This window comes from Anolis carolinensis, chromosome 5 (genome assembly GCF_035594765.1).
Source record: "Anolis carolinensis isolate JA03-04 chromosome 5, rAnoCar3.1.pri, whole genome shotgun sequence".
NCBI classification, from domain to species: Eukaryota; Metazoa; Chordata; class Lepidosauria; order Squamata; family Dactyloidae; genus Anolis; species Anolis carolinensis.
In genome coordinates this window covers 74,449,331-74,468,371 of record NC_085845.1, presented here as the reverse complement: position 1 = coordinate 74,468,371, position 19,041 = coordinate 74,449,331, and the positions used below count along the sequence as shown (strand labels likewise).

The 19,041-nt window shown below is 37.6% G+C and overlaps 1 protein-coding gene across 2 annotated transcripts in view; it reads right to left on the bottom strand.

Annotated features, from left to right (window-relative positions):
* Positions 1-19,041, bottom strand: part of clock (clock circadian regulator) — a 57,545-nt gene that overhangs the window by 27,077 nt on the left and 11,427 nt on the right. For both annotated transcript variants that reach the window (XM_008111683.3, XM_008111684.3), the window contains exons 2-7: positions 5,248-5,374; positions 4,816-4,907; positions 2,855-2,914; positions 1,909-2,057; positions 1,029-1,120; positions 226-315 (exon numbers count right to left, since the gene is read on the bottom strand). In XM_008111683.3, coding sequence (XP_008109890.2) covers positions 226-315; positions 1,029-1,120; positions 1,909-2,057; positions 2,855-2,914; positions 4,816-4,862 — 438 coding nt within the window. In that variant the 5' untranslated portion in view covers positions 4,863-4,907; positions 5,248-5,374. The remainder of the gene's footprint in view (positions 1-225; positions 316-1,028; positions 1,121-1,908; positions 2,058-2,854; positions 2,915-4,815; positions 4,908-5,247; positions 5,375-19,041) is intronic.

The window sequence follows — 19,041 nt, the reverse complement described above, 5'->3', positions numbered from 1 at the left end:
GGGTCTATGAACAGTAATACATATTGTTGCTGTTGTGATATGTTGAGGTGACAATACATAATTCATGAAATAAGAAAGAACAAGAACTGCAGTGAGAAAATACAATATACTGTATTTTGAAAGGCATAGAAACTCTTTAAGCTGTAGAATCTTAAATGGCAGATGGTAAATGGTATGTATATTAATTGAAAGCCTCATATTTTCTTAAAGGGAACTCATACTTACAGGCAAATGTTCAAGTAAGGGGGTTACACTTTCTGATACATATATTATACTTCCATCTGTCATAATTGCTAGAAAGAAACCATCAAGAGCCTAGAATTAAATGAAAATGCACAGTTATAAAAAGCCAAATAGCTGTACAGCTTGGTAGACAGAGAAGCAAAACTGACTGAAATGATCACAAAAAGCCATCCTGCTTTCCCAATCTAGGCAGATTGTTGACAATATTTAACATAATTTTATCAGTTTCTAGACTGAGCTCAATACAGGAAAAGGCAGGCTGTATAATGCTGAGATTTATTTTATGCTTCTTGTTAGCGGAAAGACAGCTGAAAAGTACTTTATTTTAGAAAGATAAAAAATAAACTACTCTGTGGCAAATATTCTGAAGGTACATACATATCTTAAATATCAATATGTAAGTAACAGTATGAAGATATAAATAAAGTATCAACTGCATTTATTTCAATGTATTTATATTCTGCATAGGGAATTCCACAGCCTGAGAGAAGCCCCCAAGAAGGTTCACCCATTTGTTATTCCCAAGAGAAAGCCTTCCCTAAGGATTTTTACGTAGGCTCAAAAAGTATACCAATATGTTTATCCGGATATCTGAATCAAGTACACACCCACTTCAACCTGCCTGCAGCATTCACAAGATGCAACATTGTTCTTTATAGATGTTTTAATTATCAATATAACTATGTTCCGGTTAAAATAAATCTGAAATTATACCCAATTCTAATCTTATAACACAAATGAGAAGACAATACCCATGCTTTTAAAATAAAAAATAAAGAAACTACCTCTAACATTAACTGGGTGAACTCTTCATTACTAAGGAATGTGGGTTTCCAGTCTTGTCGGATTTCACTAGCATCTGACTGGGCAGTGATTTCTGTAAAGATAAACAAATTATCTGCACATGTATTTATTCTAATCCACACATCTATCTTTGCAACCTAATTAATAGCACAAGGAATAAAAGCTACCCTAAAGAAAAAAGTCACTGGTCCTCCTCTCCATTCCAACTAAATTGTTTTGTGTACCATTCCAGTAATTTAAGATGGTAGCATTAAAAAAGAAGGAAAAAGAGGGGCGGAACATATACTGTACTCATAGCAACATTCAGTCAATCTTACTATGAAGGCCTTTTGCTCTTTTATCTATTTTAATGCCTAAATCAGAAGTTAAACCAAAACATCTACTGCATCTGGGTTTCTGATCTAACACTAAACAGTGAACAGAGATTTGTTGTGGCTTGCTCCTTCAGTCAGCCTACAAATGGCAGTTCTTCGTTCAACTATCTTTCCTGATTGCTAAAGAGGCATACACAAAAAAAAATCAATTATTTTCAGAAGCAACCCCTTGTTTGCTAAAATAAGACTGGTTATTTCCATAGAAAGAACAGATTTGAGAGAGAGAGGCATATTTATTTTCCATTTCTGAAACACTATTCTTTTCTCTTAATGATTATTTTCTATATTAGTTACTTGTTTAGAAATGTAACTTACAAGAACTTAGTTGAGAGGATGACTGAAATATTCAAGGAGATATAAGCAAAATGCAACACATATTTATATACACCTTAATGTTATCAGCTGCATATAATTATTAAATATTTTGGTGCATATAAAAGAAAAACAGCTTACATTCTGTAAGTTTCACATCATATCCCAAAGTTACCTTTGTGCTTCCGTAAAAAGTCAATGCTCTTTTGCAGTACAGTAGACTTGTCCATCTTCCGAGCATTGCCCGGAAGCATGGATCCCAGCTCTTTGATGAGTACATTAAATTGATCTCTGCGTTTCTTTTCAGACTTGTTTCTTGATACTCTTAAAAAAAAAACCAATTGGGACAATTATAAGAAAAAAGATTTTATACAGATTCTGTGCTAACTAGCTGGCTCCTCACTGAGTTAGTCATATATCCCATTGAGTTACAAGGATTTAAGTTAGTCATGAATAATTTTAAGGTCTGCCAAATGCCACCTAAAAGTTTGCTGTGGCACAAGTGCTATTCTGCTGGTGAAAAGGAGCCCTGTGAGCAGCACAGCGGTTCTGTGCCATATGCCCTCAAGCATTCCCATGAAAAACACAGCAGATACCAAATTATCACTGATACTATATCTGCTGGCAGCAGAGCCTGAAAGAAAGCATTCTAAAGGGATAACATATGCTTTTACAATATATACTCATGTTAATCTTTCATTTGCAATCTTTTCATGTTATCAGCAAGTCAAATGCACACACAAAACCCATAGTTGCCAACCCAATAGCTTAGCACACAACTGCAGACTACTTTCGACCATCACCTCCTCTGATGTGATGCCAGAGTGTCAACTTGGTCTACAGTTGAGATGGTAAGAGGGAAAGAAATATCTTATATTCAGCCTCCCTTCCTTTCTCCCCACTACCAATCTAAGTTATTAGCATTGTTATAGCTGATAGCTGACCACCTATTTGGCAATGCATATAAAAGGGCAAGAGTACTTTGCACTGGCTTCTTATTGCTAGACATGCTTCAACACTATCTACAATACAGTATATCAAGAAGAAATTTACCCCATATATTTTCTGCTCACAATAAAATGTTTAGTGCTACCTCTCTCATATAACAAACTATAACAAACCTCTTTGCTTTGTCCTTGTCATCTTCTTCCACGAGACCATCAAAAATGCTACCATCATCCCTACAAAAGCCAAACAAGGATCAGAAAGCAATCACATGGTACACAAGTCCCCCAATCCAACACAATAGAGAAGTCTGTCAGAAGAGACTTCCAGTTACAAAAGAAAAAAAATTTAAATTGTTTATAGTGAACAAAGCATGTTTCAACTGACCATTACTTTTTCTATTCCAGCCAAAGATAGGGGGAGGGGTGGAATACTTTAATTCAATCTTTGCAATTCCCTCCTCCTACTAAATACCAAGTGGTTAAAGGAGCAGCAAAGAACGAGCATAGTAACACCAATTCTGGAAACTTGACGTTGGTGCCAAAGACCTAATTCAAGGTGCTAGGCTTTACCAAATAGCTCAGAACCCAGATACATAAAAGATTGTCTGATCAACACAGTGAGACATTTGTTTCTAGGCTGCACCCATCTAATTCATTGTTAACATTTACCTTGGATTTTAATTCACAGTTGCCTGTCTGCCTTCCTTCCTTCTATTTAACTTTAACATGGGCATTTTTAACATTCATGTGGATAATCCCGTGGACTCTACTGAATTACATTTTCTCTTCATCTTCTGTATATCATAGCCCTTATTCTGATTCAGCTACATATTTCTACGTTCACTGCACTATTCTTGTTTCATTTATTCTGTTTCTGGCTTTCTGTCTACTGAATTTCCTTTCTCTGACCCTCATCTTGATTCTTTTGTACTTGCTCATAATTTGACTCTTTGGAATTCTATTGTTCACTCTTTAAGCAATAACAGTGAGTTTCTTTCACAAGTATTGCCTTATTTCCCTCTTTTCACTGACTTCTGTAAGTTGCTTGGACTTTTCTCTGCTTCAGTTTTTAATAACTTTGCCTTTGCTAATATGTATTGGTTTTTAAACCGAGCCCTGTCTTCATTCCTGAGTTCAACCAATTGAACACCTCTGGAGGAGAAGGCACAGGTAGATTAAATTGATTACAAATGTATTCCCTTTTCCTTAAACAGCAGTATTTTTTCACTACACAGAAGTATTATACATCACCCAAAAGCAAGGCCTCCGCCATATCTCTTTTCTACTTGTAATCTTCTTTTAACACCTATTTCACTACTTCCCCTTCTGCTGATGACTTTATTTCCTTTTCAATACACAAATTGAAACTATTTGATCTGAGCAACTCTGGGGGTTGGTGCTCATCTCCATTTCTAAGCCAAAGAGCTGGCGTTGTCCGTAGACACCTCCAAGGTCATGTGGCCGGCATGACTGCATGGAATGCCATTACCTTTGCATGTTTTCCAACTGCTAGGTTGGCAGAAGCTGGAGTTAACAGTGGGTGCTCACTCTGCTCCCCGGATTTGAACCTGGGACCTTTCGGTCTGCAAGTTCAGCAGCTCAGCGTTTTAACACACTGAGCCACCAGAGGCTCGGTTTCTCTTGATATGTTATCTTTATTTGATCCCATATTGATGATGAGATTTAATTATAGTCTGCCACTTTTGCAGGGGTTAGGGGTACAGGACTCCTACAAAAGTGGAAAAGCCATGATCTTCCTTTTTTTTCTGTTCAGCACTATGTACACTGATAATACTATATATACACTTCCTTGCAGAAGCACTCACACATACAACTTGATGACTATTTCACATTTTGTTTTGTGACAACCTGGAACTGAGATGGATTTAAATTGCACTGTTAACACTTGCTCTATATAATATACTCAAAACTGTGAAGATGCAAAATATTTCATATTACGCCACAAAAGGTAAGTAAACAAAAATGGGCAAGGAGAGGAGTAGCAAATGATACAGCTCACTGTATCTTCTCAGCACACATTTCCATGATCTGCAGAGCACATTGCAATTCTAAATCATGAATAACTATTAACAGTGAGTGTGTAAAATCATTAACAACACTAAAATATAACTTACCTGTCTGCAATGGAGCTCATTTTATGGGTACTTATGGTAAAGGACATAACACATCACACTTTAGTCTTGTGGTAGACATTTGTATTTCTGTCCTATGAGATAATGGGGAAAAAATGATTTCTCAATTAACAGCTCTTTTGGCCATGCTGCCCAAAAGAAAGCATTATGGACATTTTCCAGAAAATTATTCCAGCCTTCAATCTCAAACTTTTATCTCTTAAAACTGGATGCCCATCCCAACTAAGCTACATGATAAAATGTAAACTGATTAGAATTTCAAAAGCAGATTGTGGTATGGTATTATATGACAGCCAGATATATTTTTAAAAACCTACTGAAAACTCTCTAAATCCTTGCCAACATTTTTCAGTAGTTTCTCTTGATGCTGATACTGCTTCTTAATAATCTAAATGTAATCTTTTGACATTTTACCGTTTACACTTTTCTGGATGATGAATGGTGAGGATCAAGAATGATCAATTCCTGAAGAAGCCAACTGTAGAATATGAGTATCGTAAACTATATTTCCAAGATAATATCATGGAGCTCCAATTCAATTCTTTTAACAGAAAAAGAAAAACAGATCATGTTATTAGCATTCTATACAAAATGTATATTTCTACATAACATAATCCCTCATTTTAGGAACAAAGAAACACGTTTAAGAGTGTAAGAAAGCAAGAAAATACCTGCTGGATATAACCCTAGTCCAACACCATTTTCCCACTGGGGACAATACATCTATGGAAACCACATAGGTAGGTCATGAAAACTCCAATTGATGTTTTCCAGCAACCAATACTGAAATGTGAACTGCCTCTGATAACAGAGATATAGCAGTCATGTCTTATTTCCTGGAGATCCACAAGCTGTGAAAGCAAATTCCAGAATTGGCTGTGTGTCCTGTAGAGTACTTCTTTTTGCCTGTCCTAAATTTCATGGTATTTATTTGGCCTTCCTGGATAACTCAATTTACTATTACTATGTGAGAGGAAGAAAGACCCCATCTATACTGCCATATAACGCAGTTTGAATCATATTATTTGAGGCAGTTTGCATTTCAGTTTCATTATAATCAATGTAATTTGATTGTAAATATTTTAAATAAAGTTCTCACTTTCTGATCTTCATAGATTCCTCTAACCACACCACTATTTCCTGATATACTGAACATGGCAGTTCAGAAAGGGCTTCTATCCAGAAGATTTTTCCAAGGGAGGATATAAATTAGTTGTGCAAGCTGGTTTCTGCTCTTTGGCATCTATCCGTTGTTTGGATGACATTATATATATTAATAATTTCCATTCCTTTGCTTGTCTCTACATTTACATTATTCCTTTTTTTAGCAATGCCTCAAAATATGCTGATTCTTTTTTCTTTGGGGTTGTTGTATGTCTTTCGGGCTGTGTGGCCATGTTCCAGAAGTATTCTCTCCTGACGTTCTTTTTTCTTTTGCTAAATTATTTTTATGGCAACTTCAGTTTCCAAAACACAATACCAAGCACCATACTCCAAAAATCCCCAAAATACAATACAATCCAGTCTGACAGGAAAAAAAATCACCAGAGTGCTATACAACTTTGTTGTGTGAAAGGTTCACAGTTCAAAATCTTTGGGGCAGGGGAATAAATGCTGCTACATTCTATTATATTACTGCAGGGGGGAAATGCAATACTGTCCTTGTTCAGTTCTTTTTTGTTACTACTAACAACAATCCTTTTAAAAACAAACTATTGTAAGAATGATTTCTGTCCAATCACTGAAATCTTTATTTTCAATTCCATCCTGAGACAATTACAAAAGGTATGTTTAACCTTCATTTAATATAGGCTCCCGGCACTTTCACTATCCAAACTTATTTTTGAAACACATGTTAAAAAGTAGGAACTAAATACAAAGAAAAGGAATCAGCCTAGAGGGTGGAGGTAGGGAGGAGCACTAACCACAACGTGACTCAGAAAACCTGCTTGTATCTTCTTGGCCTGATAGCCTAGTGTCCTATTGACCTACTTTTCCTGTTATGGGAGTTAAGCCCTTATCTCCCATTTGAATAGACTTCTTTCTTTCAGTGAGCTAATGTATCCACTAATATGCTCAAATACACTTTATGAAATCTAGAGCACTTGCACTATAACATGAAGCTACTGTTTTAAAACATTTAAAATATGGCTTGCTAAGAATTATACAAGTTTAGGAAAAAATATCAAAGAGGCAAGTTTTACCTCCCACACAGTCAGTCTTTGGAGTTTGTCTGACTCTCACTACACAGTTAACGATGTAAAATATTAGATTATTATAGCAGGTATCAGCTGCTCTAAACATGCTGAAAAGTAGTTTTCCTCCCCTCCCCCTTCCCAACAGAAAACTCTTTTCTTTCTTTTCTTTTTTTTTAATTTTCTACAGTTTTAAAAGTGGTTTAATATGAAGCTTTACAAGAGAAGAGAGGCTGATTTGGGGAAAAACATAAACGTAAAGTCACTTTGGTACCTTGGAAGAATTTGCACTGTTGTTTGTATCCTGGCATGGACTTATAAACCAAGAATGAGGAACATTGTTTAAAATGGGTTAACAAAGGAATGAAAAAGTCATGGCTTAGCAAAACTGCACACAGAGACAAGAATAAACTAGTCTAAGAGATTTGCTGTCTCTGGTAGAGCAACAAGTAGTGCTCCTTATCCACCCACATAAAGATGCATTGCACCCCATGCGAAGGAAGTTATTTTAGTACATAGAGCAGAAAATCCCAAAGCGGTGTCTCCAAAACCCTGGCAGTAGAAATACAATATCAAACTGGAGAACAAAACATCTGTGCACTTTCAGGACATTTAAAATTTACTGCCTAAGTATCATCAAGGCACCTACTGTCTAATGTCTGGCTATGCTAAGCAAGGCAAAAGCACATAATTCTAGGCCTAATATCATACACAGATATCTACATTGGACTGATGAGGACGAGTATACAGTCAACAAATCTATATATATAAAAGGATAAAGTTGCGGGCGCAGTGACTATAACAACAAAACTAAACATCCCAGAAATACAAAACTTGGCAACACAATGCAAAAGCCTTGCCTCCAGGTTACAACAACACAACCACACCACAAAACCACAATCCAGACTCACAAAACTCACAACAACGCATCATGCGATAACAACACAACTAAACGCCCCAGAAATACAAAACTTGGCAACACAATGCAAAAGCCTTGCCTACCAGTTGTAACAACACAACCACAGCACAAAACCACACAGGACCCACAAAACTCACAACAACGCATCGTGACTATAACAACACAACTAAACGCCCCAGAAATACGAAACTTGGCAACACAATGCAAAAGCCTTCCTTCCAGGTTGTAACAACACAACCACACCACAAAACTACAATCTGGACCCATAAAACTCACAACAACACATCATGACTATAACAACACAACTAAACGCCCCAGAAATACGAAACTTGGCACACAACTAAACGCCCCAGAAATATAAAACTTAACAACACAACGCAAAAGCCTTGCCTCCCGGTTGTAACAACACAACCACACCACAAAATCACAATCCGGACCCACAAAACTCACAACAATGCATCGTGACTATAACAACACAACTAAACGTCCCAGAAATATGAAACTTGGCACACAACTAAACGCCCCAGAAATATAAAACTTGACAACACAACGCAAAAACCTTGCCTCCCAGTTGTAACAACACAATCACACCACAAAACCACAATCTGGACCCACAAAACTCACAACAATGCATCGTGACTATAACAACACAACTAAATGCCCCAGAAATACGAAACTTGGCACACAACTAAACGCCCCAGAAATACAAAACTTGACAACACAACACAAAAGCCCTTTCTCCCGGTTGTAACAACACAACTACACCACAAAACCACAATCCAGACCCACAAAACTCGCAACAACGCATTGTGACTATAACACAACTAAACATCCCAGAAATACAAAATTTGACAACACAACGCAAAAGCCTTGCCTCCCAGTTGTAAGAACACAACCACAACACAAAACCACAATCCGGACCCACAAAACTTACAATAACGCATCATGACTATAACAACACAACTAAACGCTCCAGAAATACAAAACTTGGCAAAACAATGCAAAAGCCTTGCCTCCCGGTTGTAACAACACAACTACACCACAAAACCACACCGGACCCACAAAACTCACAACAATGCATCATGACTATAACAACACAACTAAATGCCCCAGAAATACGAAACTTGGCAACACAACACAAAAGCATTCCCTCCCGATTGTAACAACACAACCACACCACAAAACCACAATCCGGACCCACAAAACTCACAACAATGCATCGTGACTATAACAACACAACTAAACACCCCAGAAATACAAAACTTGGCACACAACTAAATGCCCCAGACATACAAAACTTGGCAACACAACACAAAAACCTTGCCTCTCAGTTGTAACAACACAACCACACCACAAAACCACAATCCAGACCCACAAAACTCACAACAATGTATTGTGACTATAACAAATACAAAATTTGACAACACAACTCATCCACCTCCCCAATCCCTACATTCACACTTGGCCTCCAAAAAAACAATTTCAATAATAACAATGACAACAACAACAACAACAATAAGAATCAACACCATCACAGGCAAGAAACAGCCAGGCACTGAGGCTGAGAGGCCAGTCAGTGCTACACTGGGCCTCCAATAAACAATACAGAAGCATCTAACTTATCCAACCTTCATGACCACTACAACAACAATAATAATAAACACCTACACAGGCAAAACAAAAAAAAAGACTATTGTACCACAATAAAAATATAAACCGCACTCAGCAGAATCAGACATTACAACTAACAACAAACCAAAGACAACAGGGATCTCAAGCAATTATCAATCAACACAAAAATTGAAGAAGGTAACAGACTTCAAATACTACTACTAATGTGAGTATAAAGAAGGGTGGAGGTCACAGCATAAATACAACCTAATGTAGACTGACCAACACCACCAGACTAAGCCACAGCAACGCGTGGCCGGGCACAGCTAGTCCACTATAATACTGAAAAATCAAACACAAAATTCACTTGAGATATGCATGTATGACACGTAACATTTCATGGATTTTTATTTGTATCATTAAGAAGCATAAAATATTTAAATATACAAAGCAAAACCAAAAGAATTACTATTTACAAGAACTTAAACACACCTCATTATAAATTCTTTCTCATATTCAGCTTAAAGCTATGGAAAGTTCAACATCAAAATGTTTTCTTGTAACATGTAGAAAAAAGGATATAATTCCAAAACTTGTTTTATTGAACTACATTTGGCTCCTTTCTACAATCCAGGTGAGGCAGCTATTTGTTTCTTCAGCACTGAACACTTAATGCCAGATTTGACCAGCGACTACTACTTAGTATAGCAAAAGAATAGAATACAGTATATTATAGTACTAATCCACCCAGTCAGCAGAATGAAATGAAGAAGAATGGAATATTTCGGGCATTTTAAAGTCTCCCTTTGCTGGCTACTGAATTGTAATGATGAGAATTAACTCATTTTTGTTAATCTCCATCAAGTCAACTTCAGGTTATAATGACTTTATGAATGAGGGACCCTTGTGTCACCCAGTTAACAGCCCTGCTCAGGTCTTGTAAACCTAGGACCATGGTTTCCTTGAATGAATCAATCCACCTATTCCTATTTTGCTACTACTACTTCCATCTTGACAAACATCATTGTCTTTTCTAGCGAGCCATGCCTTCTAATGATATATCCAAAGTATGACAGTCTAAGGGCCCTTCTATACATTCTTTAAAACCCCAGAAGTAACCGGGTTAAAGGGTGTGTGTGTCGCTAAATAACATTTAGCCAAAGTGCACGAGGAATCAGGTTATGAGGCAAAAAGGACATGTTAAAAAGATGCACTTATAATTTGATTCCGGCTGAAAAATGTGCACCTTTGCATAACTGTATATCCTACAGTCATGCAAAACACGTGCATTCCTTCCCTCCCCCTTGTGTAGACTGTTCCAGCACATATGTGCTTTTAAAAAGCCCGAAACAGCTAATCGGGCTGTAAAACGGACATACAGGTAGTTCAAAGGAAGCACAATGGAAAGTAATTAGAACTCCCTGAAACACTTTCTTTTACACTTTATAATCTTAAACAGAGGTTGAATTTAGCAACTGATGGAAGAGAGAGATCCCATGGAAGTTTTTTTTTTAATTCCCTTTGTTATGTGCTGGACCTCATATGCGCATTTATATTAAGATATTTGCATATGCGTATAGTTCAGTTCAAAACGGAGTGATTTTTTTAAAAAAAGAACTTTGCCAGATGTCTCCCATCCACCCTCCATCTTGATCCGCTTCCAAAGAAGACTGTGAGGATGGCAGGGGACCATATCCCGTAGTAGGTCTGTGTGTGGACCTACTACCAGGTCCCAGGATTTTTAAACCCACTTTTAAAAAAGTGGATTTGGGCACTGTCTCAAAGCACCCTTAGTTTAGTCATATTAGTTTCTAGGAAGTTTTGGCAATCCGTTACAGTAGAGTCTCATCCAACCTTTGCTTATCCAAGTATTATCCAATGCAGTCTGCCTCCTGCCCGGATCCACAGCTGTTTCTCTAGGCATCACCACGCAGTGGGCCAACACACCCAACATTAACACAAGTGCAACCACACTCCCAAAAAAGTGGCAGACTTGTTGTAAAACATGATGTTTTGGTGCTTAATTTGTAAAATCATTACATAATTTTATGTTTAATAGGCTTTTCCTTAATCCCTCCTTATTAACCAACATTTTCGCTTATCCAATGTTCTGCCAGACAGTTTATGTCGGATAAGTGAGACTCTAATGTATATCCATAGAACTCTCATCCAGTACCACTTTTCAAATTTGTTAATTCTATTCATATCAGTTTTCTTTGCTGTGAAACTTTCAGAACCATACATGGAAACTAAAAATACAACAGCATGGACAATCCTGAATTTGCTATTATACTCTATATCTTTACAATTCAGAATCTTGTCTAGTTCCTTTATAGTTGCCCTCCCGAGCCCTAGTCTTCTAATTTCTTGAGTACAGTCCTCATTTTGACAAGTGACTGTGCCAAGGTACAGGAAAGCCTTCAATATTTCAATGTCTCCATTGTCTACTTTAAAGTTATGTAAATTATCTGTGGTTATTGTTTTCATGTTCTTAATGTTCAACTATGAACCTGCTTTTTCACATTCTTCCTTGGCTTTTTTCAACAGTTGTTCCATAATGCTGCTAGCATTATGGTGTCATATGTCCATCTTATTTTGTTTACGTTCCCTCCTCCAATTTTTACATTCCTTTCATCAGAATCTAATCCAGTTTTGTGTACTATACATTTGGTATTCAAGCTAAAGAGATAGGGTAATAAACGTAGACTTATCTGATCCCATAAGTTAGAAACCACTCTGTTTCTCTATGTTCTCTTCTAACATGGCCCCTTGTTCTGTGCACAGGTTACATATTTAAAAAATCAAATATTGTTAATTTTTTTTAAAATTAATCAATACTTTTTCATGATGTACACAGTCAAAGCCTTTGCTATAATCTCTAAAGCACAGAAAGTTATAATATTTAGTGTAATTATGTAAATTGAGTGAAATTGAGTGTGAATGAGGAAGATTGGGGAAAACTTCCATTAGCTCAGGTATGGGCAAACTTCAGCCCTCCAGGTGTTTGGATTTCAACTCCCACAATTTCTAACAGCCTACCAGCTGTCCAAAGCAACTGGAGGGCCGAAGTTTCCCCATGCCTGCATTAGCCTCACATGTCCATTTTATATAGGTTGATTCATAAGCAAACCCAACTATGTTCAAAGGGTTACAACCTGAGAACCAATGACAAAATACTGTATTTCTTCAATTCTAAGATGCCATTGATTGTACAACACACACTAATTTCAGTACCACCAGCAGAATAAAGGTATTTAGCACCTGCAATTCTAAGATGCACCCGTTTTTAGAGATGTTTATATGGGGAGGGGTGCATCTTGGAATTCAAGAGATTGGGTACTTAAATTATGGCTTGAAATACCACTTCCTATTCATTAAAATTACTCTTTCTTTGCTTTATATCAACTCTGCCCTCCACTTCAAATTACATTTTTTTCTGAGATGTCTTCTTGGAACATTATTCTAACAACCTGCATAGGCATCAGACTATCTGTTTTATTCTTAATGAGGAAACACTATCCAAATTGAAAACCCAACCCAATCCCCATCTTCAGAAAGGTATGCATATGTATTGCTACTAATCAGACATAGTCAATCACACCAGGAGGGCAGCAGAGTGCCACTTTCTCAGCCAGTGTCAAAACAAGTTTTGAGCAGAACACATACTGGATTTCATTTATTCTTGCACAACACACAAGAATTCAGCACATAACAAAATGAAAACTCAAGCTAAGATGTTTGTTCACTGAGAGGGGGGTCCAACAGTAACTGGAGTATAATGTACATACCGTGTTTCCCCGAAAATAAGACAGTGTCTTATATTAATTTTTGCTCCCAAAGATGCTCTAGGTCTTATTTTCAGGGGATGTCTTATTTTTCCATGAAGAAGAATTCACATTTATTGTTGAACAAAAAATGAACATTTATTATAAACTGGACAGTAGTTGTCATCACAAACCAGCATAACCAGACAAACTGTGAATCCTATCAAGAATTTCTTGTTATTACCATTATTTCCATGTACAACACTCTATGGTACGTACATTTACCAATCTGCTCTGGTGTTCTGTTCTATGGGCATGCTTCCAAACAAAAACTTTGCTAGGTCTTACTTTCAGGGGAGGCCTTATATTTAGCGATTCAGCAAAACCTCTACTAGGTCTTATTTTCTGGGGATGTCTTATTTTAGGGGAAACAGGGTATTTACTGGGGAAAACAAACAAAGTAACCCTACACTTATTATTTTCAAGGTCTGAAGATACAGTGTTGCTGCACTAGCAGAGTAGCTGACTTATTCACTACATTGATTAGTTTGAGTAGGGAAAAACATAAATTGTAAAATAAGAGCATAAACACCCAGCATGCCTAGAAACTCTGTCAGTGTCCTCTAACTGAGATTCTGCCAATGATAGCATTCACATACTGCCCATATACAGAGGCAGCCAATTAACCCATGATGGGAATTTGTTTCTACACATCACATACAACACATACACCAATACCACAGCATTCCACTCTGTTAGCTCCAGTGTTCCACAGCTGGTAATGGTCTTCCCAAACACCAAGAATCTCTACAAAAAAAGACTCTGGATCTCTTTGTGCTCATATCAATGACTGTTTTATAGCAAAATGCACATATGGGAATGGAAGAAAATATAATACCATTCTCTAGGCAGCAAATTTAAAGTAAGAACATCCAACCCACCTGACTCCACTCCCCTTTCCATGCCTGGGATGGGGACTTAACAGGCTAGGGGCAAAACCAGAAACAGAAGGCACCCATAATATAATCAAACATGTGTATCCTCCTACAACACCTGGTCACTAGTCCAAAGAACACAGCAAAGGTGGAAAAGCTCACATTTTGCATTACAGGAGGTCCCAAAATGATCAAATCCAGGAAAATGGCAAATCTTGGAATACTTCCCAACTTGATAATTTTGCTCTTCCATGTCATCCCTCTCTTCCTTTCCCCATTGTTTCGTTATTTCTCTTTCCTCTACACTCAACCACATCCTGGTGTTTTCTTGGCAAGATTTTTTCAGAAGAGGTCTGCCTTTGTCTTCCTCTGAGGCAGTGTATGTGACTTGTCCAAAGTCACCTAGTGGGTTTCCATCTCTGCACAGAGATTCAAACGGTGATCTCCATTCACAGTCTAACACTCAAACCATTACACCATGCTATCCAAAAGAACACAGGAGTGACACCCAATTCTGCTTTGCTCAGACCTCACCTGGAATACTGTGTCTAATTTTAGGTATCTCGATTCAAGGAAAGTATTGACAAGCTGGAATATATCCAGAGAAGGGCAACCAAGATGCTCAATAGTCTGGAATTCAAGGCTTATGATGGATGAGATAAAGGAGCTGGATATATTTAGCTTGGAGAAGACTGAAATGTGACATATCTATCTTTATCTGAAGGGATGTGTTTCAGAAAATGTAGTATATGTAGCAAGAAGAGAGATTTCACCTATATGTTAGGAATATTCTTGATTGTTAAGAGCTGTTCCGACAGTGAAACATACTGCCTTGGAAAGTGATGGATTCTTTCTTTGGGGATCAATGAATAAAAGCTAGGTGGGCACTTTTCAGGAAAGCTTTACTTGCAATGCATGCTAAGATTTTCAATAAAATGTTCAACATCAACCCAAAACCCTTCAAACAAATAATTTTGTTTTTTTTTAAAGAAAGCAATCCTTTTAATGTAAGGAAATACGTGAGTTTGAGATCACAGTACCTGGGAGAAGTTAGGTACTGATCTTTCTTACAATTACATTATTTTTGTTTATTATTACACATTTTAGTAAGTTTCTAACTCTGTTCCCACCAAGAATTGGGCACTCAAAAATTAGCTTGGGGGGGGGGGGGGCAGAACAGTACCATTGTCCAATACTAGGTAGAAGATGCTTCTAATTAATGCAGTGGCCACGATTTGAAATTGGGTGTGGGTAATGAGGAATTGAGCTATTGGCAGTTCTTCCACACAGACATGGAATGGACAGACTTCAGGGACTGGAAGAGTGTACTGTGGCAAGGGCCTTGGGGTTTTTTTAAAATTTATTTATATCCTGCCTTTCTCCCCATAGGGACTTCTCTAGGCACACAATGGCTAAAGCCTGACTCAGATGGGATAGATTTATCTGATTCGGACAGTTGTCTAACTTTGTTTCAAGGTGTTGATGCATCAAACTAATCACAAGTGCAAAGTCAAATGTGGGTATTTAAAGTTTCCTATTTATTAATCCGGCCCCTGGTGGTGGCGCAGTGTGTTAAAGCACTTAGCTGCTGAACTTGCAGACCGAAAGGTCCCAGGTTCAAATCCTGGGAGCGGAATGAGCGCCTGCTGTTAGCCTCAGCTCCTGCCAACCTAGCAGTTTGAAAACATGCAAATGTGAGTAGATAAATAGGTACCGCTCTGGTGTGAAGGTAACGGCGCTCCATGCAGTCATGCTGGCCACATGACCTTGGAGGTGTCTACGGACAACGCCGGCTTTTCAGCTTAGAAATGGAGATGTGCACCAACCCTCAGAGTTGGTCACGACTGGATTTAACATCAGGGGAAAACCTTTACCTAACCTTTTATTTATTAATCCAATACACCAATTCTTTCTTTTGCTTTTGTATCAGTTCATCAGTCTATTTAAAGCACCCTTAAAGCTTTTCTAATCCATTCTGATTTCAAGACAGCTTGTGCTGCAAATAATCACTTTTTAGTCAGCGAGTTGTGCTTTATTTTGGACCTAAAGGACAATATACATACTAGACAGGTATCCTTAGGAAGGGTAATACACAATTGAATGGGTGCTTATTTATCTAGGAAGAGAAAAATAATTTCTCAATACTCTATCAACTGCCAAATTTGAATAGTAAAGTGAATTAGGCCTACATAATATTGTTTACTAGCCCTTTCAAGTCAGTCTTCTGCTCTCTACTTCAATTGTATAGTAGTTGTTGGAACACTTCAGTCTTTTTGTCTAAGCAATTTACTTGATATCTTCCAGTTGCAACTGTTATGCAACCACAAAGTTTTCTCTCAAACAAGTTTCTTACCATAAAGCAAAAATTTGAATTTGCCTTGTAAACCAAGTGTAATCTTGGAAAGGAAAAAAAAGTGAGAAAGAATAAAGAAACACGGGAAGACAAGTTAGAAATATCCTCAGGGAAATGTTTTGTATACATCAAATAAACACACGGTTTTCAAGGGTGAGTTTATGTATTTTGGAGAGCAAACCAATATCACACAGCTTTTTGACATTTTCCCCAGTTTGAATAACCATGAACCATATGGATTGGGAAATAGATGCATAGCACCAATACAAATAAGCCCTGCAATGAAGTACTGCCTAAATTTTAGATCTAAGACCCATGCGCAGTGGGTGTGGCTCTGCCAAAAAGCAGAAGTGGTTTGGAATTCTTATGAGAATACTGACCTAACGTTAAGAGCTGAGCAATGGCATTGAAAATACAGTAGAGTCTCACTTATCCAAGCTAAACGGGCCGGCAGAAGCTTGGATAAGCGAATATCTTGGATAATAAGGAGGGATTAAGGAAAAGCCTATTAAACATCAAATTAGGTTATGATTTTACAAATTAAGCACCAAAACATCATGTTTTACAACAAATTTGACAGAAAAAGCAGTTCAATACACAATAATGTTGTTGTAATTACTGTATTTACAAATTTAGCACCAAAATATGATATATTGAAAACATTGACTACAAAAATGGCTTGGATAATCCAGAAACTTGTATAAGCGAGGCTTGTATAAGCGAGATTCTACTGTAGTTATTTTGTGTACAACAGTCCCTGGTTAACAGTTTCATATTGGCCTGACATTCAAAGGCTGGGAACAGTCCAGGGAGTAAACTTTTCAATGTGCCTGGACTATTCCCATAGGATGGCAAATGAGTCATGCTTGCAAAGGTCATTTCCCTTACCTTGATCTCCCATATATCCTCAGAGACCCATCTTCCAGCTACCTCCTCCTAGAGCAGTGGTTCTCAACCTGTGGGTCCCCTGATGTTTTGGCCTTCAACTCCCAGAAATCCTAACAGCTAGTAAACTGGCTGGGATTTCTAGGAGTTGTAGGCCAAAACACCCAGGGACCCACAGGTTGAGAACCACTGTCCTCGGGCAACAGGAGCACTTGCTATCCAATCACTTCAGTCGTGTTGGTCCTCACCTCCTTGTTGTGGGGCCCAACTGCACCATCTGCTCTAAGAGATGCTTGTAACCATCAAGTAAATGACTGGGATGCTTTCTTCTCCAGTAGATCACCTGCTGCCTCATTTACTAGCACGAAGTATTATTTTATAACAGCAGTGTATGTCAGTTTTTGGTTCCCAAGTTTTGGAGAGGCGCACAGTTAGAAATAAAGCCCAATTAATACAGTAGTTTTATAGCTATAGTGCTTCTGCAGCTTTAGAAGGTCAAGATCCCAATTTCCATGACACTAATAGCTTCTTAAAAAGAGGAGAAAGTTTCCTCTGCTACTACAGTGTGGACTAATTTAAATTATTAAATAACAAAGAGAAAACCCTCATTTGGTAATCTGATTACCAAAATATGTATACAACTCAACCAAACCATTTATAGTTTGTGTAATTTTTAAAGGTTAAACATTTAATTATTGAAGAACAAAGTCTCTGATTTTATCATTCTGTGATATACTCACTGCATATATCAGCATATCAACAAGCTCCCAGAAGCACCATGCTGCTACCGTGTTTCCCCTAAAATAAGACCTCCCCAAAAAATAAGACCTAGTAGGGGTTAGGGGGGATTGCCAAATATAAGGCCTCCCCTGAAAGTAAGACCTAGCAACTAAGGCTGCAGCAGAGTTCCATTGTGAAGCATGGCTGGAGGGCTAAAGCAGCACTCATACACACCGGAGGGAGGGAGAGAAAGTGCTTGCTTTCTGTGCCTCCCTGGCTGGCCTTGCCTTGCCTGTCAAGCCCAGCTTGAAGAACCTTCCGTGGCTGCTGCTGCGCTGCCATTTCTTCCTTCCGAGACAAGGCTCCATCCTGGCCATGCTCCCTTCGCCCCCAAGGCTTCTGATTGGCTCCTGGAGCCAGGGCAAGGGAGGGTGGGAGGGAAGGAAGAGGGCTTGAACACCCTTTCCACTCGTCCTGCTCCTTCTGCTTCTTAAAGGTACAGGACGTATTGGGATTCTTCTCTCATCTTTATTCCTATCCTATGCCATGAAACTTATTATTTTATACTATTATTCTATTACCATATTATTATCATCATATTCTGTTACTATTATTATATCCCATTATTATATTATCCTATTAATATATTTTATATCATTATATTATATTTTTCTATTATTATTATATCATTATATTATTATTCTATTATATTTTCATACTATTATATTATTATTCTGTTATTATTATATTCCATTTTATATTATCCTATTAATATATTTTATATCATTCTATACTATTATTCTATTATATTATCATATTATTATTT